We start from the raw sequence: 26888 nt of genomic DNA, 5'->3' as shown, positions 1-26888 counted from the left end.
ATGGTGATGGTGATGGTGATGGTGATGGTGATGGTGATGGTGATGGTGGGAGGAAGAAAGGGGGTTGGAGGGTAGAGGGGGCGGGGAGGAAGAGGGTGGGGGCTGAGGGTGGTGATAGAGGGGAGAAACAGGAAGAAGGGAGGGGAGAGTGTGATGAGGCTGGTTGGTGGGGCGGGGATATGGATTCTAAGTGAGGTAGAGATTAGATAATGAGGGCTGAAGTAGTGAGTAGTGAGGAGTGTGGAGAGAATGAAATGCAAAGGGTGGACATCTCCACAGCACCTCTCCTCAGGGTGTGAGGTGTGCAGCAAGCGAAGGATGCTGCTGAGATTTTATCACCGTTGTAATGTTGAGAGGATGAATAGCTTCTCTCCTCAGGGTGTGGTGCTTGATTCAGCCCCTGTCTGGTGTGCCTGCCTTGATTTGTGGTTTTAGTTTATGATCTTCACACCCAGAGAAGGGAGTGAGACTGGCCAAATCACACTGTTGTGTGCTAACTATTGGTTTAGCTGGAACGCAAAATGCACAGGGATCTCCACCTTGGCACCTTTCAGTGCCCCAACCCAATCTTGTGTCTCTTTGTCGAACTTCATGGTTGGTTTTGTTGGCCATCCCTTTTACTTCTGTTTCTACTTGGTGCTGAGGTTTTTGCTAATGAATGTCTGGTTGTGTGAGTGCCCAATGTGCTATCGTTGACCTGCCCCTCTGTTGACCCTGTTTAGCTGCGCCGTGAAGCTAGGCTGCGGAGGGAGTATCTCTACCGTAAAGCGCAGGAGGATAAGCTGCACAGCATTGAGGAGAAGAAACAGAAACTAAAACACGCCCTTGAAGGTGAGATACGTTCATGTGCCAGTCTCTGGATTCAGGGCTTTGAGGTTGGGGAGCTTTACTCTGTATCTAACCCTGTGTTGTACCTGCCCTGTGAGTGTTTGAAACAGTTTCTAATCAAACTGTGCAGAGATGCTATCAAGTGGCACGGTGCTTCAGTGGTTAGCACTGCTGCCTCAATACCAGGAACCTAGGTTTCTTCAGCGATTATCTGTCTGGAGTTCACACATTCTCCCTGTGTATGCATGCGTTTCCGTCGTGTACTTCGGTTTCCCCCTGCAGTCCAAAGACAAGCAGGTTAAGGTGGATTGGCTGTGGGAAATGCAGGGTTACAAGGAAAAAGTGGGTCTGCGTGGAATGCTTTTCAGAGGGTCGGTGTGACCTCTGGGCCAAATGGCCTGCTCCCACACTGGTGATTGTATGTCACTGCACACCACTGGGAACTTGAACCCAGGCCTCCTGCCTCGGAGGTTAGGACACTACCAGTGCACCTGGGAGTCTTTGACATCTCCAAATAGCCTTCATTCTGTGCTGTGTACTTTCTGAATGCTGTTCTCATTTGCTTTAAAACCAACAAATTATTTCAGTTGGCTCAAAGTTTCTTGGGATGCTCTTCAGAGGGGCAGTGTGGACTTGTTGGGCTGAATGGCCTGTTTCCATCCTGCTGGGATTCTATGAATGAATCGTTGGGTTCAGGAAATTGGGGTGGGGTGGTGGTGGTGGTGGAAGGGTGGGTAGAGTGGGAAACATTGCTGAAATTGCTATAGGTGTAGCTTTGACAATCAGTGAATGTTCAATGAAGACCAATTAGGGTAAATGTTTCAACGAAACATAAGGGAGGACAGAAAAACTTGCATTTTAGAACATAGAACTTGGAGTATTCAACATAGCTTTCTGAGGTCACAACTGCACTCTCTCTGCTATCACCAAAGCTCCCGCCTTGCAAAATAACTGTTAATTTCAATCAGATATCTACGCAAACCAGCCTTGAATCAGGGGAGATGGGGCTTGTTTGTAATGGTGGCCACATAAGCCACGGGTCCAGGGTAAAGTTCTGGATCACAGCTTCAAATTCCCACAGCAGCAGCTGTGAAATTTCACATTGATTTTAGTAATTATGGAATTGAGCACTCATTTCACTAGCTGTAAAGTATCTAAGTGGGAAATAAGGTGTTGTTCCTCCAGCTTGCGCTGTGCTCCAGTGGGAGGCGCAGGATGCAAATGTTCGCATGAGAGCAAGATGGTTAAGTGAAAAGCTGGAAAATCTGGAACTCACTGCCTGTAATGGCGATAGAGGCAAAGAAAAACCTTCATGAAATTCAAGACATTTTTAGATGTGCACTTGTGATGCCCAGCCATATAAGGTCAAGTGCTGTAGAATGGGAGTAGAATAGGTGCTTGTTTTTGAACAGTGCAGACTCGATGGGCTGAAGGGCCTATTTCTGTGCTGTGGACTTCTCTGACTCTAAATGCCGAAAGGTCGGTGTCATTCTTACAGATAGAGCTGAGGTGTTCTGCAAAGCAGTCACCCAGTCTAAGTTCAATCACATCAATATAAAGCAGGTCCTACACCGAGCAGCATATACTAAGTAGATTCAGCAAAGTGCAGGTAAATCGCTGCTTCAATGGTTTTGGGGCCTTGGACAGTGAATGGATGAGTGATACACCTCCTGCGATTGCTTCAGAAGCTGCCACAGGGGAGTAAGGAAGTGTTAGGAGCAATGGAGGAGTGGACCAGGGAGTCACAGAGGGAACAGTCCCTGCAGAATGCTGACTTGGAGAGGTGGGGAAGGCAATGGCTGAGGAGGATGATTCTTTGAAAGAGTGGGGTGGAACCTGAAGACGGAAAAAGGATTGCTGAACCCGAAATGTTAAATCTGCTTTCTCCCCAGACCTGCTGAGTCTTTCCAACAATTTCTGTTGTTGCTTCTGATATCTGATACCCAACATCCACAGTTCTTCAGTATTTTTGTTGACTGTAGTTTTGTAGATTTAAAGTAGTTTTTGTCGGTACAGACTCATGGGCTAAAAGGCCTCTGATACAATGAAAGCTCGAGGGTTTATCTCTGAGCAGTCCCTAGCCTGTCGCTAGAGGTTTGTGGGGTGAACTTGGTGTCAACAGTAGGTGACCAGGAAACTCCCTTTTCTGCCTCCTGCCACTGGTGTGTAGTAGAGTCATACAGCACGAAACAGATGCTTCAGTCCAACTCATCCAGGCTAACTAGATATCCTGAATTAATCTAGTCCCATTTGCCAGCATTTGGCCCGTATCCCCCTCAACCCTTCCTATTCAGGTACCCATCCAGATGCACTTTAAATATTGTAATTGTGCCAGCCTCGGCTCGTTCCATATACGCACCATCCTCGGTATGAAAATGTTGCCCTTATGGTCTCTCTTAAATCTTTTCCCTCTCACCTTAAACTGATGCCCCTCTAGATTTGGATTCCGCGACCCCAGGGAAAAGACCTTGACTATTTACCTTATCCATGCCCCTCATGATTTTACAAACCTCTATGATCACCCCTCAGCTTTTGTTGCTCCAGGGAAAATAGCCTCAGCCTATTCAGCTTCTCCTTGTAGCCCAAACCCTCCAACCCTGGCAACATCCTTGCAATACTTTTCTGAACCCTTTCAAGTTTAATAACATCTTCCCTGTAGTAGGGAGACCAAAATTGACCGCAGTATTCCAAAAGTGGCCTCACCAACGTCCACTACAGCTGCAACATGGCTTTCCTCCTACTATACTCCGTATAGCGACCAATAAAGGCAAGTGTACCAGATTCTGCCTTCACTATCCTAACAGCAATGGATTTACAGAAGGGTCGACTTGTCTGGCCAAGTTGTGAAATGACAAAACATGGAATTAAAAGTCTTTATCAGTGACTATGAAACAATTTTTGAATTTCAGGGGAAAAAGAAATCTAGTTCACTGTTGTCCTTTAGAGAAGGAAACTGCCATCCTTAGCTGATCTGAACTTGCATTGGTTAGGCCACAGATGGAATACTGTGTGCAGTATTGGATGTGTGTGTTGGAGAGAGTGCAGAGGATGTTGCCTGGGTTGAAAAGTCTCAGTTATGAGGAGAAACTGGGTAGGCTGGGTTTGTTTTCCCTGGAACAGGGATGAGTGTGTTTGGGGGCGGGGTGGGGGGGTGCTGGAGGCGGTGGGGGGGGAAGGGTGGGGGGTGGCGGGTGCAGCCTTATAGAGATATACAAGGTTATAAGAGTTACAGGCAGAACAAATAATGAGAATCTCTTCCTCTCCATGGCAGATGTGTCTAAGACCAGAGAACATAAGATTAAGGTGAGGAGAGAGAGTGGTTTAGAGGAGATTTGATGGGAATTTTTTTTCATCCAGAGGTTGGTAGGTATATGGAAACATGCTGGAGGCACGTACTCTAAACATTTAGGAAGCATCTGGATGATCACATGAAGTGGTAGGGCATAGTAGAACCAACACCAAGTGCAAGTAAAAAGTAGTTGTTGGTTGGCAGAGACGTGTTGGGTCAAAGGGCTTGTTTCTATCCTACATGTGTCTCCAGGCCCACAATAATGTGGTTGCCTCTTAACTGCCATCTGGGCAATTAAGGACAAGCAATAAATGCTGATTCAGCCAAACAGCATTCACGTCCTGTGAGTGAGTCGTCTTCAGAAAAGAGCAACGATTTGGATTTCTATTTAAAAATTCAGCCATGGGGTGTGGTTCAGCATGCATTGCCTGTCCCTAGTTGCCTCTTGAGAAGGTGATAGTGAGCCACCTTGTCGAGCTGCTGCAGTCCCCATGTCACCCCAAGCACAGTGCTCTTTAGGGAGCAAGTTCCAGGATTTTGACCCAGCGACTGTGAAGGAATGGGGTTCCAAGTCAGGATGGCAAGTTGCTTGGAAGGAACTTGCAAAGGGTGGTGTTCCCATGTATCTACTGCCCTTTTCCTTCTAGCCGATAGTCACATAGAACTAGAACGGTACAGCACAGGAACAGGTTCTTTGGCCCACAATGTTGTGCCGAGCATGATGCTAAATTAAACATCCGTTCTGCCCGCTGTTGGTCCATAGCCCTCCGTTTCTTGCAAATTCATGTACTTAACTAAAAGCCTCTTAATACCCTTACCGTATCTTCCTCCTCCACCACCCAGATACGTACCACTCTCTGTACATGAAGAAAAACAACTTGCCCCTCACATCTCCTTTGAACATGCCCCCTAGTATTAGACACTTCAATTCTGGGGAAAAAAGATTCTGACTGTTGACCCAATTTATGCATCTTGCAATTTTATAAACTTCTATCAAGTCTCCCCTCAACCTCTGCTGCTCCCAACAAAGCAACCTTAGTTTTTCTAGCCTCTCCTTATATATAGTTCAGGGTAAGGAGAACAGACTTTTCCTATAGGCAGCTAGCGATCCAGATGGGTTTTAACGGCATCTGATTTTAGTTTCTATAGTCTCTGTTGGTGAGACTGGCTTTAATTTACGATTATGAATGTTTCAATCGATATTCCATCAGCAGCTGTAAGTGGGATTTGAACCCATGTATTAGCTTGGACCTCTCCATTGCTAGTGCGATGAAAGTACCACTGCCCTACGCTCTCTAGATAAAGAGGTGGCTAGCCAAGTTAGCTGGACACTCACACGCACGTTCCATTGACTTGGGCAGGCACCCTGCGGATACTATCCTGACCCGAGACATCAACCTTCCTGCTCCTCTGATGCTGCCTGGCCTGCTGTGCTCCTCCAGCTCCTCACTGTGTTATCTCTGACTCCAGCATTGGCAGTTCTTACTATCTCCGCGGATACTAAGCACAGGATTCCTAGGTTGCGGCGGTGACATTAACCATTCTCCTTTCTCGCCTTGCAGAGAACCGGCTGATCCCCACAGATCTGCGACGGGAGGCGCTGGATCTGCAGAAGGTCCTAGAGTACGATGACGAGGGGGGCGAAGGTGAGGGTGCGCTGTTAAACCTGCAAGGGGGGATGGGGGTGCAGGAGAACAGAGCTGATTAGCGCCGCGCGTAGGGCAGGGAGCGTTGGGCATTGTGGGATCGAAGAACAGGGCGAGTTCCTGGGGGAGGTGCAGTGACCAGGTTATTTCGGGGCGCGAAGTGTGGGGATAGAGAGTACATTCAAGGAGTGAATAAATGTAGACCCGTGTGTCAATGATTTTTGAAATCCAAATGCATTAGGCTTAGTACGGCAGTCGATGTCAGGGTGGAATCAATGTACAGTTGTGGGTGGGCTGCATCATGGCAAGTGCTTAGGTATGATACAGTAGAAGAAGTCAGTGCCTTACAGTTTAGTGTAACAGTTCCAGACGAGGCAAGCGGGGGAGCTGGGTTTGGGGGGCGCTGGTGTAGTTCACTGTGTAAGCTGCTGTTACCTTGCTAACTTGTGGCTCGTTGCAGGAGTGAGCAGTCAGATAGATGACGAATACAAGTGGGCCGGAGTGGAAGATCCAAAGGTCATGGTCACGACATCCCGGGATCCCAGCTCCAAGCTCAAGCAGTTTGCCAAGGTGAGAGTGGGATTCTGCTTTCCGAGGGTCGCTTGGCATCCCAGGCTGGCGCCCAGTCGGTTTCAGATCAGCTCTGCTGCGAGGGTTGGGGGGGCGGGGGGAGTGAGCGGTCGCCGGATAGCAGGTCTGGGCTCTTGCTTCCAGCTGGGTCTCATTCCCCAGAACTCTCCATCTTTTTGTTTCAGGAAGTTAAGCTGATTTTCCCAAACGCCCAGCGCATGAACCGAGGGAAGCATGACATTGACGCGCTCATGAGAGCATGCAAGGCCAGTGGAGTGACCGACCTGATCATTGTGCATGAACACCGAGGAGTACCAGGTCAGATATCGTGGGGTTCATGTGTAAGGCCTTGAGCTACACTGCCAGTTACACTGGGGGGAATGCAGAGGGACATTGGACTTCCAACCAGCACAAATAATGAACAAAAGCAGAAGTTGCTGGAAAAGCTCAGCAGGTCTGGCAGCATCTGTGAAGGGAAATCAAGAGCTAACCTTTCGTCCTCGGAACTGGACCCAAAATGTTAACTGACTTTTCTTCAGTGATGCTGCCAGATTTGCTGAGCTTTTAGGTAGAGGATTGGTTGATGAGTAGAAAGCAAAGAGTAGGGGTAAATGGGTGTTTTTCTGGTTGGCGGTCAAGTGGCTAGTGGTGTGCCTCAGGGATCAGTGTTGGGACCGCAATTGTTTACAATTTATGTGGATGATTTGGAGTTGGGGACTAAGTGTGGTGTGTCAAAATTTGCAGATGACATTAAGATGAGTGGTAGAACAAAGTGTGCAGAAGACACTGAAAGTCTGCAGAGGGATATAGATGGTCTGAGTGGGCAAAGGTCTGGCAGATGGAGTACAATGTTGATAAGTGTGAGGTCATCCATTTTGGTAGGACTAACAGCAAAATGGACGATGTTTTAAATGGTAAAAAATTGCAGCACACTGTGCAGAGGGACTTTGGGTGACCTTGTGTCTGAATCACTAAAAGTAGGATTGCAGGTGCAGCAGGTAATTAAAAAGGCAAATGGAATTTTGTCTGTCATTGCTAGAGGGATGGAGTTTAAAAACAGGGAGGCTATGCTGCAGCTGTATAGGGTCCTGGTGAGGCCACACATGGAGTACTGTTTGCAGTTTTGGCCTCCTTACTTAAGAAGGGATATACTAGCACTGGAGGGGGTGCAGAGGAGATTCACTCGGTTGATTCCAGAGTTGAGAGGGTTGGATTATGAGGAGAGACTGAGTAGGCTGGGATTATACTCATTGGAATTCAGAAGAATGAGGGGAGATCTTATAGAAACATATAAGATTATGAAAGGAATAGATAAGGTGGAGGCAGGGAGGTTGTTTCTACTAGCAGGTGAAACTAGGACTAGGGGGCATAGTCTTGAAATAAAGGGAAGCAGATGTAGGACTGAGATCAGGAGGAACTTCTTCACCCAAAGGGTTGTGAATCTGTGGAATTCCCTGCCCAGTGAAGCGGTTGAAGCTACCTCGCTGAATGTGTTTAAGGCAAGGCTAGATAAATTTTTGAACAGTAAAGGAATTAAGGGTTATGGTGTGCGGGCAGGTATGTGGAGCTGAGTCTCAAAAAGATCAGCCATGATCTTATTGAATGGCGGGGCAGGCTCGAGGTGCTGGATGGCCTACTCCTGCTCCTAGTTCTTATGTTCTTTTCCAGCAATTTCTGCTTTCCTTACTGATACAAGGCATCAGCAGTTCTTTCGGCTTTTATCTCAAAATAATAACCTCAGGATTAAAGAGAGCATGGGCGGCTCAGTGGTTAGCACTACTGCCTCACAGCACCAGGGACCCAGATTCAATTCCACCCTCTGGCAACTGTCTGTGTAGAGTTTGCACATTCTCCCCATGTCTGCATAAGTTTCCTCCCACAGTCCAAAGATGTGCAGGTTATGGTGGATTGGCCATTCTAAAAGGTGGGGAGAGGGTGGGGGAGTGGGTCTGTGTGGGATGTTCTTCGGATGACCTTATTGAGGTGTATGAAATCATGAGGGGCAGAGATGGGATGAATTCATAGTCTTTTTCCCAAGGATGGGGAATTGAAAATTGGAGGGTGTAGGTTTAAGGTAAGAAAGGCAAGATTTAAGAAAGACCTGAGAGGCAACTTCTGAGAGCGATGTGTATATGGAATGGGCTGCCAGAGACAGTGATTGATGCAGGTACGATATCAACATCTCAAACATATGGATAGGTACATGGATGAGAAGGGTTTAGAGGGATATGGGCCAAGTGTGGGCAATTGGAACTAGCTGAGTGGGCAGTATGGACCAGTTTAGGCCGAAGGGCCTGTTTCCATGATGTGTGACGCTGTGGTTGGTGTAGACCTGATGGGCAAAATGGCCTGGATCTGCAACATAGGGATTCTATGATAAAATAATTAATGTCAGTAGATGAAAAGTACTTACGATAGTACTTGGGAGTACAAACTGAAATCCCTAGGAATCATCAACTTGCAGAATCTCCTGGTGGAGTGGGGTCCTGTGCAGTTAAAACACCTGGGAGAAATCCATGCAGACACTGGGAGAACATATAGACTCTGCAGAGACAGTCACCTCAGGCTGGAATCGAACCCGAGCCGCTCGCTGTGAGGCAGCAGTGCTGACCACTGAGCTGCCCTGTACCCGGTGGTTGTAAAAGAAACAGTCTTTCACCTCGCTAGCCGTAACCTTTTAGATACAGGAACAGTCGCACTGGATTGGAAGTTTGCAGATATGACTGTGCTCTCATGAAACTGGGAGTGGCTAGCCAATTGGGCCTAATGTCCGTCATGATAAAGATGCTGGGATTTATTACGAAGGAAATCTTAAGAATGCCCTTGCGAAACGTGGCATGATTTGAACCAAGCAAAAGGGGCAACCGAATTAATTCGCTGCTTGGTTTCAAGAAGCAACTTTTGAGGGTAGATAAAGGGGAATCAGTAGATGTAATATATTGGCCTTTTCCATTAGATAAAATGCTACACAGAAGGCCAAATACAAGCTGCAGTTGAGGTTGAAAATAAAAAACTGGCTAACCTGCTCTTTTTCTTTCCTCCCTCGCCACCCTCCATTCCGTTCTTCACCCAGACGGCCTTATCGTGTGCCACTTGCCATTCGGCCCCACCGCGTACTTCACCCTCTCCAATGTGGTGATGCGCCATGACATCCCAAAGATCGGCACCATGTCCGAAGCCTACCCTCATCTCATCTTCCACAGCCTGAACTCGAAGCTCGGCCTGAGGGTAGGTACGGCGTGGCGGGGTTAACCCCGCTGAGCGCCTCCACGCTCTCTTTACCTGTGCGTGCTTTCGGAAAAAAAAAATCTGAGTGCACCGGCTTTTGTGTATCTAAAGTAGAGCACAAATGTGGCTCGCTGTCTAATCAGATCTGTAGGGCTGGCCGTGGATGCAAGCACGCCAGCACATCAGGTCCATGCCAGCTTTCTGCAAGGACAGCCCAGCCTGGCCCACTTTTCTCCAGCAGCCCTGGAGATTTTTTTTTCCTTTCAAATTGAGATGTTTTATTTTTGAAGAAGTAACAAAGAGGATTGTTGAAGGCAGAGCGGTGCACATGATCTATATGGACTTCAGGAAGGCGTTTGAGGTTCTGCATGGTTAGCCAGGTTAGATGACATGGAATACAGGGAGACCTAGCCATTTGGGTATAGAACTGGCTCGAAGGTAGAGGGTGGTGGTGGAGGGTTGCTTTTCGGATTGTGACCAGCGGTGTGCTGCAAGGACCAGTGCTGGGTCCACTGCTTTTCATCATTTATATAAATGATGTGAATGTGAACATAGGAGGTACGGTTAGTAAGTTTGCCGATGGCACCAAAACTGGTTGTGTAGTGGACAGTAAAAAAGGTTACCTCGGAGTACAATGGGACCTTGATCAGATGGGCCGAGGAGTGGCAGATGGAGTTTAATTTAGACAAATGTGAGGTGCTGCATTCTTGGAAAGACACATCAGGGCAGGACCTGTCCACTTAATGGTAAGGTTCTGTGGAGTGTTGCTGAGCAAAGAGACCTTGGAGTGCAGGGTCATATTTCCTTGAAGGTGGAGTCACAGTTAGACAGGGTGGCGAAGCAGGTGTTTGGTATGTTTGCCTTTATTGGTCAGAGCATTGAGTAGAGGAGTTGGGTGGTCATGTGGCTATACAGGACATTGGTGAGGCCACTTTTGGAATACTGCGTTCAGTTCTGGTCTCCCTGCTGTAGGAAGGATGTTGTGAAACTTGAAAGAGTTCAGAAAAGACCTTGGAGTTGCAGGTTGACAGGATAGTGAAGGCAGAATTTGGTGTACTTACCTTTATTGGTCAGCGCATTGAATATAGGAATTGGGAGGTCATGTTATGGCTATACAGGACATTCGTTAGGCCACTTTTGCAATACTGTGTTCAAGTTTCTCCAGGATCCTCTGTATTCAATAGAGTGTCCTATGTTTCGCTAATAAAGAGAGAGACAACGTTAAAAATAGAGGTGATGTCGAACTTGTAAAAGATACTGGTTCAGCCTCAGCTGGAGGATTGTATCCAGTTCTGGGTGCCGTATTCTCAGGAAGATGTGAAGGCACTGGAGAGAGTGCAGGAAAGATTGAGTGAATCGTTCCAGAGGTGAGGAACTGCAATCATGTGGATAGATTGGAGGAGTCGGGACTGTTTTGCCTGAAGGAGAAAAAACTGAGGAGACTCGACAGAAGTATTCAAAAATCATGACTGGTCTGGACAGAGTAAATGGGAGAAACTATTCCCCACTTGTGAAGGGGGTGAGTATGAGGGGGCACTGATTTAAGATAATGAGCAATAGAGACATAAGGACAGACCTTGTCCTCGCTGGTTAAGATCTGAAATGCACTACCCGAGAGTGCAGTGGAGGCAGATTCTGTCACAAAATTGGATTGTTATCTGGTCGAGGATTGAAACGTATAAGATTCTTCAAGGATTTGACAAGGTGAATGCTGATAGGACGTTTCCCCTACTGGGAGCGTCATGGACTGGATGACAGTCTCGGAGCAAAGGGATGCCAATTTAAGACCGAGATGAGGAGGGATTTCTTCTGAGGGTTGTAAATCTTTGGAACTCCTTGTCGCAGAGAACTGTGGGAGCAGAGTCCTTGTGTATATTTAAGGCTGAGATTCCCTAACTGATCAGGAATCTAAGGTTGAAAGGGAAAGAGCGGGAATGTGGACGTGAAGCATCAGCCATGAATGGTGGAGTAGATTAGAGGGGCTGAATGGCCTCCTTCTGTTCCTACTTCTGTGGTCTTGGGAAGCATATATGAGGTTACAGGAAGGCTGGAGGATGAAACAAGGTAAATTGCTCAGTTGAAGAGCCGGTGCAGATGCGATGTGCTGAGCGGCCACCTCCTATTCTGTAACTGTTGTGATTCTCTTGCCATTCAGCATTAAACCTGTGTCCTCTGGTTCATAAGCCTTCAAGATCCTAAAGGTCTCTAGGCTAATGGGGAGCAGGAAGGAGAGTGGTGTAGCAGCCACCATTGGATCATGACAATGTGTGCCTTTAAGTGGGATTTGTCTGTCCTGGCTCTCTCGAAGAGGGTTAGCGTAAACCTGGTGCCGAGGTATCTGCTCCACGGACAGCAGACAGTAGGCAAAAGAACCATGAGTGTGCGGAGTAAGGCTCACACAAACCCAGGGTTCTAATTTTACTTTCAATTTTTGAGGTTGGGATTGTTGAAGTTAAAGCTGATGGATACAGCTCTCTCCCTGCTGCTGCTGCAAAAGCTTGAGTTCTCTCTCTGCTGCTAGATTCATTTGATTAGTGTTCCTTCTCCTGGACTGAAGGAGATAGCAAGTGAGGGAAGTCTGTTTTGGTGAACTTGCCTTTGCCAAGTGTGTTTATGGGATGCTGCTATATTGGAACAGTTTTGAATAACAGTTAAATAATATATTCTTTCAAGTATTTCAATAGAGTTAAAGTTATGCTGACATTTTTTTGTTTGCATTTTAACTGTTGTAGGAATAAAGTGTGTTTTGCTTAAAGTCTAGTAGTTTGACCAATCAAATTACATCTAGAACACAGCCTTATACTTAGTCATAGAGCTGTACAACACGGAAACAGACTCTTCAGTCCAACTTGTCCATGCCGACCAGATATCCTAAATTAATCTAGTCCTATTTCCCAGCATTTGGCCCATACCCCTCTAAACCCTTCTTATTCATGTACCTATCCAGATGCCTTTTAAATGTTGTAATTGTACCAGCCTCCACCACTTCCTCTGGTAGCTTATTCCATTCACCACCCTCTGCATGAAAAATTTGCTTCTTTAGTCCCTTTTTAAATCTTTTCCCCCTCTCACCTTAAACCTATGCCCCTCTAGTTCTGGATGACTCCACCCTGTGGAAAGACCTTAGCTATTCATCCTAACCATGCCCCTCATGATTTTATAAATCTCTATAAGGTCACCCCTCCACCTCCGGCGCTCCAGGGAAAATAGCACCAGCCTATTCAGCCTCTTGCTCTCGCTCAAACCCTCCAACCCTGACAACATCCTTGTAAATCTGTTCTGAACCCTTTCAAGTTTCACAACAAGTTTCCTATAGCACGGAGACCCGAATTGAACACAGTATTGCAAAAGTGGCCTAACGAATGTCCTGTATAGCCACAACGTGACCTCTCATTTATCTAGATTAAACTGCATCTGCCACTCCTCAGCCCATTGGCCCATCTGATCAAGGTGCTCAATTCAGTTGTGCTCAGGTAATCTTGGCTGTCCACTACACTTCCTCCAATTTTGGTGTCATCTGCAAACTTACGAACTATACCTTCTGTATTCACATTCCAAATAATTTATATAAATGACGAAAAGCAGTGGACCCAGCACCGATCCTTGTGGCACACCTCTGGTCTTTGGGCTGCAGTCTGAAAAGCAGCCCTCCACCACCACCACCCTGTGTCTCTACCTTCGAGCCAGTTCTGTATCCAAATGGCTAGTTCTCCCTGTGTTCCATATGATCTAACCTTGCTAAAGCAATCTACAATGTGGAACCTTTTTGAATGCCTTACTTATGTTCATATAGATCATGTCCACTGCTCTGCCGCCTTCAATCCTCTTTGTTACTCAAAAGACTCAATTGAGTTATTGAGACATGATTTGCAACACACAAAGCCATGCTGACGATCCTTAATCAGTCCTTGCCTTTCCAAATCAGTTAATCCTGTCCCTCAGGATCCCCTCCAACAACTTGCCCATCACTAATGTCAGGCTTCTCCCTTGTATCAACAAGATAAAAGTTAGGCCCAAATTCAGCAAATCAGATTTTCCTCATGTGCTTTCTCCGTTCTAACCCAGAAGAAAGGAATACCGAAAGAACCAATCCAACAACAGAGAGAGAACTCAAGCTGTTTGCAGCAGCAGAGAAAGCACTGTAGCTATCAGCTTCAAGAAACCCCAACCGAAAGCAAAACTAAAACCCTGGGTCCGTGAGAGCCTGACTCCATGCACTCCTTCTTTTGCCTAATTTTAAAACAACACTCGGGCTGTTTACCCACTGTGTCTGAAGCAGACTTTCTGGCAACACCTCTCTGCAAGAGATAGCAGAAGGCAAATGTCTATTAAAGACATAGTACCATCACACATACCATCAGCTGAGGTGTGTGTTGTCAAGTGGATTCCTGCTGATGACTGCCTCGTTTTACCGCAGGTAACCAGTATCCTGAAGTATTTATTCCCGGTCCCTAAAGGAGAAAGCAAAAGAGTAATCACATTCGCCAACCAGGATGACTTCATCTCTTTCAGGTACGTTTTGGGAGGGCGTCAACAGCTGTGATTTGATTTGATTTTACACTATCACGTGTACCTAGGTACAATGAAAAGTTTTGTTTTTGCGTGCAGTACAGGCAGATTGTACCCCACAAAGTGCATCAGGGTAATAGAACAGAGCGAGGAATACATTATGCTGTGGAGAAGGCGCACAAAGAGCGAGATCAATGTTAAATTTAAAATTTGAGAGGTCCTTTCAGCTGTCTAATAACAGTGAGAAAGAAACTGTTCTTGAAATTGTTGTTAGGTGTCCAGGAAGGATTTCTCTATCAATATGTAGGTAGGCTGACTAGAGGGGAGGCCATATTGGATGTGGCACTTGGCAATGAACCAGGCCAGGTGTCAGATCTCTCGGTGGGAGAGCATTTCGGTGATAGTGATCACAACTCCCTGACCTTTAGTCTAGTCGTGGAGAGGAATAGGAGCAGATGGTATGGGAAAGTATTTAATTGGGGGAGGGGGAATTACAACGCTATTAGGCAGGAACTGCAGAGCATAAATTGGTACCAGATGTTCTCGGAAATACACGACAGAAATGTGGAGGTTGTTTAGGGAGCACTTGCTACAAGTGCTGCATAGGTTTGTCCCACTGAGGCTGGAAGGGGTGGTAAGGTGAAGGAACCTTGGATGACAAGACATGTGGAACATCTAGTCGAGAGGAAGAAGGAAGCTTACTTAAGGTTGAGGAAGCAAGGATCGGACAGGGCTCTAGAGGGTTACAAGGTAGCCAGGAAGGAACTGAAGAATGGACTTGAGAGCTAGAAGGGAGCATGAAAAAGCCTTGGCGGATAGGATCAAGGAAAACCCCAAGACATTCTATACTTGGGGGGAACAAGAGGCTAGCCAGAGTAAGCATAGGGCCAATCTGCGATAGTGGAGGGAACTTGTGCCTGGAGTCGGAGGAGGTAGGGGAGGTCGTTAATGAATACTTTGCTTTTTAGTATTCACCAGTGAGAGGGACCTTATAGTTTGTGAGGACAGCATGAAACAGGCTGATATGCTCGAACAGGTTGATGTTAGGAAGGAGGATATGCTAGAAATTTTGAAAAACGTGAGGACAGATAAGTCCCCTGGGCCAGACGGGATATACCCAAGGTTATTAGGGGCAGCGAGGGAAGAGATTGCCGCCCCTTTGGCGATGATCTTTGCATTCTCACTCTCCACTGGAGTAGTACCAGATGATTGGAGGGTGGCAAATGTTATTCCCTCTTTCAAGAAAGGGAATAGGGATAATCCTGGGAATTACAGACGAGTCAGTCTTTCTTCTGTGGTGGCCAAATTATTGGAGAAGACTCTGAGAGATAGTATTTATGATTATTTGGCAAAGCATAGTTGATTAGAAATAGCATGGCTTTGAGAGGAGCAGGTCATGCCTCATAAGCCTTGTTGAATTCTTTGAGAATGTGGTGTATATGGATTTTAGCAAGGCATTTGATAAGGTTCCCCATGGTAGGCTCATTCAGAAAGTAAGGACACATGGGATTCAGGGAAATTTGGCTGTCTGGATACAAAACTGGCTGTCCAATAGAAGACAGGGTGGGATGTGGTTGGAAAGTATACAGCCTGGAGCTCGGTGACCGGCTGTTTTCTGCAGGGATCTGTTCTGGGACCTCTGCTCTTTGCGATCTTTATAAATGACTTGGATGAGGAAGTGGAAGGGTGGGTTAGTAAGACATGAAGGTTGGTGGAGTTGTGGATAGTGTGGAGGGCTGTTGTAGCTTGTAACGAGATGCAGAGCTGGGCAAAAGTGGCAGATGGAATTCAACCCGAAAACTGTGAAGTGATTCATTTTGGAAGGTCAAATCTGAATGCAGAATACAGGGTTAATGGCAGGATTCTTGGCAGAATGGAGGAACAGAGGGATCTTAGGGTCCACGACCATAGATCTCTCAAAGTTGCCACCAAGTTGATAGGGTTGTTAAGAAGGCGTATGGTGTATTGTCTTTCATTGGCAGGGGGATTGAGTTTAAGAGCCGTGAGGTTATGCTGCAGCTGTATAAAACCCTGGTTAGACCACACTTGGAATATTGTGTTTAGTTCTGGTCGTCTAATTATAGGAAGGAGTTGAAAGCTTTGGAGAGGGTGCAGAGGAGATTTACCAGGATGCTGCCTGGACTGGAGGGCAGGTCTTATGAGGAAAGGTTGAGGGAGCTAGGGCTTTCTTCATTGGAGCGAAGAAGGATGAGAGGTGACTTGGTAGAGGTGGACAAGATGATGAGAGGCATAGATAGTGGATAGCCAGAGACTTTTTCCCAGGGTGGAAATGACTATTACGAGGAGGCATAATTTTAAGGTGATTGGAGGAAGGTTTCGGGGAGATGTCAGAGGTAGGTTCTTCACAGAGTGGTGAGCGTGTGGAATATGCTGCCGGCGGTGGTAATAGAGTCAGATACATTAGGGACATTTAAGCAATTCTTGGATAGGCACATGGATGATAGTAAAATGAACAGTATGCAGGGTAGCTTGATCTTAGAGTAGGATAATAGGTCGGCACAACATTGTGGGCCGAAGGGCCTGTACTGTACTGTACTGTTCTATGTGTAGATGGAGTAATTGGATGGAAGCTTGGCTTGTGTCATGGACTGGGCTGTATAGTTTCTTAGGGTTCTGCGCAGAGCAGTTGCCATACCAAGCCATGATGTATCTAGACAGAATGCTATCTGTGGTACATGGTCGATCTGTAAAAACTGGTAAGGGATACACCGAGTTTCCTTAGCCTCCTGAGGAGGTAGAGGCATTACTGTGTGAACATGGTGTTGTGAGTGGTGATGGCACTTCCCTTGAATTTCCACATCTTCAGTCTGCGTTGTTAACGAATAGTCGAATAATACCCGTGTGCATTTCTGTATCCCGTCTGCTTCCCTGTGTTTGAGCACGTTTTGCTAAGTCCTAAGCTCAAGCTTGAGGGTGTATGTGTCTCTTTTATGCCATGTTTTTCTGCTTTTGGTACCATGCTGCTCCCAGGGTGGGTGGGGGCTTATCAGTTTTGCACGTGGACTGTTTGATTATCTGAAGAGTTGCGAATGGTAACGAACACTGTGCGATCGTGGGGTAATTATTCACAGAGCCCTGAAGTTGGCAGAGCACGTGAATAGGATGGTTAAGGAGACGTATGGGACACTTGCTTTCATCAGTCGTGGCATAGAGTTTAAGAACCAGGAGGTAATGTCGGAGTTGTACAGAGCGTTGGTCAGGCTACAGATGGGAGTGTACTGTGTGCAGTTCTGGTCACCTCACTACCGGAAGGATGTGATAGCACTAGAGGAGGTTCACCAGGACGTTTCCTGGGATGGAGAAATTGAGCTATAAGGAGAGACTGGATAGGCTTGGATTGTTTTCTATAGAGCAGAGAAGACTGACAGAGGACATAATTGAGGTGTATAAAATTGAAGGGTACGGACAGGCTGAACAGAGGAGCTGTTCCCCTTGGTTGAGGGGTTAACCATGAGCGGGCATAGCCTTAGGGTAAGGGGTGGGAGATTCAGAGGGGGTTTGGGAAACAAACTTTTTCACTCAGTCCGTGAAACTGGCGGCTGGGATTCAAAAAAATCAATGGTCCGTATCTTAAATTGTTGCAACGGGGGTAGTATTCACGGTTCTCCGGTCTCTCCTGTGACTTGAGAACGGGCCTTTGCAATTTCCATCCTTAGTTTCTCAGTATCCCTGCAGCATCCCACGTCATCCCATCCTATCAGTTGTGGTGGGGCCAGGGCAGGTCTCCATTTCCACTTCCTTGATCTCTATCCGTCAGTTTGCTCCTCTTTAAGATAGACTCGTGGAATCCCTACAGTCTAGGTAGAGGCCATTTGGCCCATGAAGTCTGCACTGAACCTCTGAAGAGCAGCCTGCTCAGACCCAAGCTTCCCCCACTTATGCCGTGTTTACCCCAGTTAATCCATCCTTCCCTGCAAGGTAATTTAGCATGGCCAATCCGCCCTAACCTGCACATCTTTGGGAAGAAACTGGAGCACCTGGTGGAAACCCACGCAGACGCAAGGAGGATGTGCAGACTCCACGCAGAGAGTCACCCGAGGGTGGAATTGAACCCAGGGCTTAGAGCCATACAGCACAGAAACAGACGCTTCAGTGCAACTCATCCATGCTGACCAAGTCTCCCGAAACTAGATAAGTGTAGAGCTGGAGAGTGCAGTAACTTCTCCTTTTTACCCCTGAAAGATCAGCCCCTTAATCCGAGACTGTCACCCCAACAGGTTCTTCCTCTACACTATCTCTACCCCTCACAGCTTTGAATACCTCAGTCATCCCCTCAGCTTTCTCTGTTCGAAGGAAAACAACCCCATTCTCTCCACTCTCTCCTCGTAAATATAGTTCTGCAGCCCTGGCAACATTCTAGTCAAAGATGAGCAGGTTAGGGTGGATTGGCCATGCTAAATTGCCCCATAGTGTCCAGGGTTGTACAGGCTGGGTGGATTAGCTGTGGGAAATGCAGCTATAGAGTAGTGGGGTGGGTCTAGGTGGGACACTTCGGAGGGACAGTGTGGACTTGAAGGACCGAATGGCCTGCTTCAACGCTGTGGGGATTCTATAAATCTTCTCTACACTGTCCAGAGCAATTACGCCCTTCCTGTAATGTAGTGACCAGAAATGCATGCAGTACTCCAACTATGGCCTCACCGGTGTCTTGTACACTTTCATTATCCCGCTACTGTGGTATTCTATACCTCTGCCAATGAAGGAAAGCAATCAAACCAATCCTGGTGACGTTCTTGTAAATCTTTTCTGATTCAAATTTAACATTTTTGCAATAACGGGGAGACCAGAATTGAACACCGCATTCTAAAAGTGGCCTCACCAATGTCAAGTACAGCTACATGACATCCCAATTTCTATACTCAATGCACTGAGCAATGAAGGCAAGCATGCCTAATGCCACCTTCACCAGCCTGTCTATCTGCAGCTCCACTTTCAAGGAACTACACATCTGTACCCCGAGGTCTCTTTGTTTGGCAACACTCCCCAGGACCCCACCATTAACTGTATAAGCTTTGCTCTGATTTTGACTTTCGTACGCTCTGCCTATATTTATAATTCCAACTGCAAGCTCAGGTTTCCATATGATGTTCTTTACAACCACAGCTTTATCAGATGATTACACACCACTTGGTCATTCGTTTTAACAACCAGCTCCTCTATTTGGAATCTCTCCCTGAATGGGGACAATTATCAGGCGGCAACATCTATTGGATTTGAGCCCTGCCAGCACCAAAAATAACAATCCCGAGTACAATGACAATCTCTTGATCTGCTAGTGACCTATTCTATTGGTGCGTGACTCTTTGTTTCATTTCCAAGTTTAAAAGCACCAAAACCTTCCACTAAATTCACAACAACCAATTTTCCCACAATAGCGTGCCATTTCTGTCCTCACAAGTGGAAGACCTGTCTCTTGACAAGACTATTGAAAACATCACTGTTGTGAGCATCTGTGTGTCTGGACGCTGGGAGGCAGAGCTTAACCAATTTCTGAAACTTCTCCATGACTAACTACCCTTTTGTAGGAGTGTCAGACCATTTAACCTTGTCGAGCCTGCTCCACTATTTAATGTTTATGGTTTATTGAACACTTCAGCGCCAAGCCATTCCCATAACGCTCATCATTGGCTTCCTTTAAGTTCAGTGAGTTCTTGCTGAAGGACTGCCTATGCAGCCCATTTGCGAAGTCTATGACCCACAGACGGCTCCAGACGATCAGGTCCTAGGGATTTGACAGATTCCACTCCCATGAATTTCTTGAATGCTTTCTCTCCTCTGATTCTAATTACCTTGGGCCTCTCCATCTCGTGAGCCTCTAGGTTTCCCTGTCTTTTTGGGCTATAACTCGCCTTCACCAAATACAAAAGCAACACTTCTGTTTGATGTCTCTGCCATTTGTGATTTCTCCAAAGTTGTCATCCACAGCAACCCTGGAGATTCCCCAGTTGGCCTCAGTACCCTTGAGGCAACTGGCACATCAGTCGGGAACGTTGTTGCACCATCTCCTGGAAGCCTTGTATCAGCTGAGGGCAGAGTCAGGCCATCTCCCGCATTCCCCCCCCTCTCTCTCTGTGGCCGAATGAATCTCTCGTGGCGTTGGTCATTAATTGTCTGCATCTTTCCCGTGTATGAGAGGTGCAGCTGGTGTTTGTCAGACTCCTTGACAGGGTGTTGGAGGTGGGCCACAATAGAGCATAACATTTTCCATTGTCTGCTTCCTAGGCATCACGTCTACAGGAAGGTGGATCACAAAAACATCGAGCTGACGGAAGTGGGCCCCAGGTTCGAAATGAAACGTAAGTGTCCCCTCCATGTGACCAGCCTCTAATGATACGGGCTACTGGAGTTCCGCACCCACCCCCCCTGCTTTGGGCAACAGCCTGTGGCATTGCGCATATCAATATCCTTGGTGGGAAGACCAGAAACCGAACTGGACCCAGCCGTGTCAATACAATGGCTACAAGAGCAGGTCAGAGGCTGGGAGTTTCTGTGCCGAGTAACTCCCCTCCTGACTCCCCAAAGCCTGTGTGCTGTTGACCAGTTACTGTACTCTCCGCTTGCCTGGCTGAGTGCAGCTTCAACAACATTGAAGAAGACTGACACCGTTTGGGACCCCGCTGCGTGGAAATCAGAGTCCCTACAGTGTGGAAGTAGGCCATTCAGCCCACTGAGTGCACACCCACCCTCCAAAGAGCATCCCACCCAGACCAGACATTTACCCTATCCCCATAACCCTGCACATCCCATGTCTAACCCACCTAGCCAGTACATCTCTGGACACTATGGGCAATTTAGTATGGCCAGTCCACCTAACCTCCAAATCTTTTGACTGTGGGGGGGGGGAATGCCAGAGGTTCTTGGAAGAAGCCCAGGTTAATAGGGTAATTAAGAAGACATACGGGGCACTTGCCTTTATCAGTTGAGGCATAGATTATAGGAGCAGAGAGGTTATGTTGGAGCACATTGGTTAGTTCACAGGCAGAGTACTCTGTGCAGTTCCGGTCGGCACACTATGGGAAGGACGTGATTGCACTGGAGGGGATGCAGAGGAGATTTACCAAGACATTGCCTGGAATGGAGCATTTCAGCTATGAAGAGAGGCTGGGGTTGTTCTTGTTTGGAGCAGAGACAGAGGGAGCAACCTGTTGCAAGTCTATAAAATGATGAGAAACATGGACAGGGTGGGTAGAAAGCAGCTGTTTCACCTTGGCTACACCTTTTATGGGGCATAATTTAAAGCAAAAGGCAAGTGGTTTAGAGGGGTTTTGAGGAAAAGACAGTGGTGGGGGTCTGAAATGCACTGCCTGGGAGAGTAGTTGAGGCAGAAAAACTGTCACATTTTCAAATCAAAAGTTACTTGGCAAACACTTCAAGGCTAGAGCAAGGAAAATGGGAATAGTGCAGCTTTAATGTATTTCTGCCAGTACAGACCCGATGGGCCAAAGGGCCTCTTGGGCACTGTGCGGTGCTATGATTGGGTGATGGTTTAAGCAAGAGGACCCTTGGGCAGCAGGCCATTCAGCCCCTGGGGCCTGCTGTACCATTCGGAGAGATCATGGCTGATCCAGTTGTGGTCTGAATTCTGCGTTCTCCCCAGGATTCTGGTTGTGTGTCAGCCCCACCTACCTTCCTTGGCTGCCTCCTCGCTCAAAAACTTAAGTCAGCCTTCTCTGAATTTAAAAGACCAGGCCTGTACCGCTTACTGGGCAAGAAAAGCCCACACCATGATGACCCTCAGTGAGGAAACAGCACCATAGAACTTTTAAAGGCTGTGGGAAGTGAGCAAGAGTGCTTAAACCGATTTGGTTGTGCAGCAAACGGCTGGAGAAACCTGAGATAACAAGATGTAGAGCTGGATGAACACAGGAGGCCAAGCAGCATCAGAGGAGCAGGAAGGCTGACGTTTCAGGCCTAGACCCTTCTTCAGAAATGACCTGCTTGGCCTGCTGTGTTCATCCAGCTCTACACCTTGTTATCTCAGGTTTCTCCAGCATCTGAAGTTCCTACTATCTCAGGAGAAACCTAGCAGGGGGAGGTGATGGCCTAGTGCTATTATCGCTGGCCTGTTAATCCAGAGACCCAGATAACATCTCGGGGACCCGGGTTCAAATCTCGCCACGGCAGATGGTGGAATTTGAATTCAATGAAATATCTGGATTTAGGAATCTAATGATTGAATCCATTGTCCATTGTCAGGAAAAACCCATCTGTTTCAGTGATGTCCTTTAGGGAAGGAAACTGCCATCCTTACCTGGTCTGGCCTATGTGACTCCAGACCCATAGCAATGTGGTTGACTCTTAAACTGCCCTCTGGGCAATTAGGGACAGGCAATAAATACTACACAGCCAGCAACACCCTCATCCTGTAAATGAATAAATAAAGAAGCAGCATTTGGGGAGAGAGAAACAGTTATTTCCTTTGCTTCTCTCTCTACGGGTGCTGCCAGACCTATTGAATTTTTCTTGCACTTTGTTTTGGTTTCTGATCTCCAGCATCCACAGTGCTTTTGCTTTGATAGCGGCACATCTGATGGGCTGAACAGCCTCACCTACTGTGGGACCAGGAACAGAATTAGGCCAATTGGCCCTTCTAGTCTGTGTTGCCATTTGATCATGGCTGATGTGATTCGCCCCCGATCCCCTTCCTAATCGAGAACTTATGTGGGTCATAGCATGCATGGAAATAGGCCATTCGGCCCCTCCAAAGAGCATCTGCCAAAACCCAGCCCTCAAACCTATCCCTGTAATACTGCATTGAGCAGTATGACAATGCTGCTGAATTGTAATTTGCCAGCCCATCCTAACCTGCATATCTTTGCAGGAGGAAACCAGAGCACCCAGAGGGGACCCACTCCGTCACAGGGAGAATGAGCAAACTTCACACAGACGGTCACCTGAGGCTGGAATTGAACCTAGGACCCTGGTGCCGAGAGGCAGCAGTGCTAACCACTGAGCCACCCTATCCACCTCTGCCTTAAATGCACTCAAAAACTTCACAGCCCTCTGTGGCAATGGGTTCCACAAATTCACCACCTTCTGGCTGGAGAAATTCCCCCTCATCTCAATTGTAAAGGGCTATCTGTCCCTTTACTCTGAGGCTGTGCCCTCGCATCCTCGTGTCTCCCACCAGTGGAAACCTCTTATCCATGTTCGCTCTGTGTAGGCCTCTAGGCCGGGGACGTAATGAGTTTTTTTTTCTGCATTATTTCCACTGGCGAGAGAACTCAACAGTACAGCACAGGAACGGGACCTTCAGCCCTCCGAGCCTGTGCTGCCACATTTCGCCCTCCCAGTCAAACATTCGTCTCTTACAGGATCCATATTCCTCTATCCCCGTCCGGTTTGTTCGTTCATCCAGGTGCTTCTTGAATGCTGCTGAGATAACAAGGTGTAGAGCTGGATGAACACAGCAGGCCAAGCAGCATCAGAGGAGCAGGAAAGCTGATGTTTCAGGCCTAGACCCTTCTTCAGAAAATGCTGCTATTGTATCTGCTTCCACCATCTTCCTCTGGCAGCATGTTCCAGGCACTTGCCACCCTTTGTGTGAAAAACATGCCTCGCCCATTTCTTTTAAACATCTCCCCTCACACCTTGAACTTGTGTCCCCTAATAATTGATCCCTTCCACCCTGGAAAAAAGCCTCATACTTTCCATTCTATCCCTGTCATTCACAATCTTTTAAACTTCTATCAATGTCGCCTCTCAACCTCCTGCACTCCAGTGAAAACAAACCCAGTCTGTCCAACCTTTCTTCATAGCTAAAATCCACCCCCATACCAGGCAAAGCAGCCACATCCTTTCGGTAGTGTGGTGACCAGAACTGTACGCAATGTTCTAAGTGTGGCCTAACAAAAGTTCGATAACACTGTAGCATAACTTGTCTGTCCTTGTACTCAATGTCCCATCCAATGAAGGTAAGCATGTCATAGGCCATTTTTAACTACCTTATCTACCTGCTTTGCCACCTTCAGTGTTCTGTGGACCTGCACACCCAGATCCTCTGCATATCAATACACGGAAGGGTTCTGCCATTCACTGTATAATTTCCACCTCTACTCCACTTTCCAAAATTGCATCACCCCACATTTCTCCAGATTAATCTCCATCTGCCACTCTTCTGCCCATGTCTCCAACTGATTTATATCCTGCTGTATCCTCTGACGATCCTCCTCACTATCCGCAACTCCACCAATCTTTGTATCTTCTGCAGACTTTTACTAATTAGACCTGCCACGTTTTCCTCCAAACCGTTCGGAGTCGTCATAGCCCCCCTGCCTCAGCCCGTGTGACATGAACTGTGCACGTCCAGTAACTCTGCTCTCTCTCTCTTTCCTGACCCCTGTGGCAGTGTATCAGATTAAGCTGGGAACGCTGGAAAACGAGCAGGTCTCCGACACAGAATGGCGTTGGCACCCGTACACCAACACCGCCAAGAAGAGGAGGTACCTGAGCATAGAGTCGGGCGAGGCTTCCCGTCCAGTGAGTTAGCACACACAGAGAGAGAGAGAGAAACGCAGTCACTGCCTTGGGGATTTGATTGAACTTGCAAAACCGCGACAGCTCTGCCTGAATAAACCAGCCGGCCGGGCAGGGGCGTAGGGAATTGCCATGCATCCGGAACCGCATCTGGCCGTAGAATTTGAACAGATCGAAAATCTAACAGCAGGCTCCCATTTTGTAACTCGTCGCTGTCATTTTTCGTGCCCGCCTCTGTTGTTTGACAGAGCAGTTGAGTTCAGGCAGCATCTTCTTGGCTCCCTGCGCTCTGTCTCTCTCCCCAACCACCCTCCCCGCCCACGGAGTCTCGCTGGCCTGCTACACCTGACATCTGGTGCCTCAGCCCCAAGCTGCCCTTGAACCCAGCGAGTGCTTGCTTGGCCTTCCTGACAGAGTCCCGGCTGCCGTTGTCTCCTGGGGAGTGATCGGGAACCTTTTCGGCCAGACTCTGAACGCAACTACTGGGCTGACGACGGGGCAGAAAGGGGCTGCAACGAGGGGGAAACCGGCCTTCAACTGTCGTGGCTCCTGGGACTGGGGAGCTGGCTGTGAGCATTTCCACTTGAGTTTTAACTGAGGTGGCAGCAGCGGTGCTGGAGAAACTGAGCAGGTCTGGCTGTGTCGCTGGCAAGAGAAACCGGGTTAACGTTTGCCGTCCAGTGCAGCAACTCTTCGGAATGTCTTCAAGGTGAATGTAACCCGGAAGAGAAGGCGGTAGTTGAATTAAGATCTCTGATCAAAGCCAAATAGCATGGGGCATTGGATCGGAAACAAACGTGCAGTGCTGGAGCAGCTCGTCGGTTTCTCTGTCCCCCAGTCCTGAGTTTCTGTGGCATTTTATGTCTTTGTTGGATTTTATTTGTCTGTTGGCAGCCTTGTGTTTACTATTGTGTGTTCGGTGGTAAAATGGTACATTAGACCTTCCCGTGTCTCAGAATTAAACGTTCTCTTGGAGTCCTGTAGTTTGCTTGTGCGTTTTTATCTTGAGTGCAGAATAACGTAACGAGACTTTCAAAACAAAGGGGCCTGCTCTGGGCCACCTAGAACCTTCCTCAATGTGAAGCCTCTCCTGAAGGTGCTGGTGAAGACCAGAGCTCTCGCTATGTAGGAATCAGATGCCCCTTGGCCATGTGTTCATTTTTACATGGGCTAAAGTATTGCATGGCAACGATTGCGAGGACTGAGCTCTCTCCTTTTCTCTCCACTGCTGACCCGCACCCACCTACATATCGTTTCTGTTTATGGAATGTAAGAGCTGAAGCCAGTTTCTAGCCTGCGCTGCCTCCTTGTGGTGGAGTTGGCCCTCCCCTCACCTTGGCATTTCTGGATGGCTGTGCAGAATAAATGATGGTGTCTCCACATTGTTGGTTGGAGGAAGGGGGAAAGCTTGGAGGCATTCCTACCCTATTCCATCCTTTTTCTCCTTTTCTATCCCTGTAACTGAAGTGCCTCATGCCTGGAACCATTCTTGTAAACCTCTTCTCCTCTCTCCGGTGCAGTCGCACCTTTCTATAGCTCTCAGAGCTCCACGTGGTACGCCACCCTGTGTCTTCCCTGCCACTGCACCCTCTGCCTTGTTTAATGAAGCCTAGACTGCTGCGTGTTTTATTAATGGCTGTCTTTACCTAGCCAGCTACCCTTTTTCAGGCACACAGCACCTAGTTATCTCTGCTCCTACACATCCCTTAATTTTATACAGGAATCATAGGATCCCTGCAGTGCAGGGTGCTCCAAAGAGCATCCCACCCCATCTCTGTAACCCCACATTTTAGCATAGCCAATCCACCCCAATCCGACACATCCTTGGACCGTTGGAGGAAACCCATGCAGACACGGGGAAATTGTGCAAACTCCCACACACAGTCGCCCGAGGGTGGAATTGAACCTGGGTCTCTGGCACTTTGATGCCATAACCACCATATTTCTCTTTTGCTTTTGGTATCAAAAGGCCGATAGCAGCCGTTCAGCCCATCTGAAGCCTTTGGTAATCTTGTTATAGTAAATACCTGCCTGCTGATTAATTCCAGCTTTTGTCTCTGATCTACTCACTAGTCTTGATCTGGCTGATTGGAATTTTAACCCTCAGGTTCCCAGATGTTTGCAGCATAAAACGGGGCCATTTGACCCATTATGTCTGCACTAACTTCTCCGAAATGACAGGATGCGTGTCTGAGGTGGAGGCTGAATGTTAGCAATGGCCCCAGTTACAGGTGTGGGACGTGGAGGACGCCTGATGTTCGTTGAGTCCCTACAGTGTGGAAACAGGCCCTTCGGCCCAACAAGTCCACACTGACTCTTAA

The 26888-nt window shown here is 47.6% G+C and overlaps 1 protein-coding gene across 3 annotated transcripts in view; it reads left to right on the top strand.

Moving 5' to 3' along the window:
* The window catches only part of imp4 (IMP U3 small nucleolar ribonucleoprotein 4), a 27777-nt gene extending 2235 nt beyond the window's left edge, over positions 1–25542 (top strand). For all 3 annotated transcript variants that reach the window (XM_048619885.1, XM_048619884.1, XM_048619883.1), the window contains exons 2-9: positions 723–831; positions 5680–5763; positions 6224–6333; positions 6519–6651; positions 9407–9561; positions 13979–14073; positions 20314–20387; positions 24440–25542. In XM_048619885.1, the coding sequence (XP_048475842.1) occupies positions 6283–6333; positions 6519–6651; positions 9407–9561; positions 13979–14073; positions 20314–20387; positions 24440–24579 (648 nt within the window). In that variant the 5' untranslated portion in view covers positions 723–831; positions 5680–5763; positions 6224–6282 and the 3' untranslated portion in view covers positions 24580–25542. The remainder of the gene's footprint in view (positions 1–722; positions 832–5679; positions 5764–6223; positions 6334–6518; positions 6652–9406; positions 9562–13978; positions 14074–20313; positions 20388–24439) is intronic.
* Positions 25543–26888: the final 1346 nt, after the last annotated feature.

The sequence above is a fragment of the Rhincodon typus genome, chromosome 44, assembly GCF_021869965.1.
Source record: "Rhincodon typus isolate 14 chromosome 44, sRhiTyp1.1, whole genome shotgun sequence".
Classification (NCBI taxonomy): domain Eukaryota; kingdom Metazoa; phylum Chordata; class Chondrichthyes; order Orectolobiformes; family Rhincodontidae; genus Rhincodon; species Rhincodon typus.
This window is presented reverse-complemented; position numbering and strand designations above follow the sequence as displayed.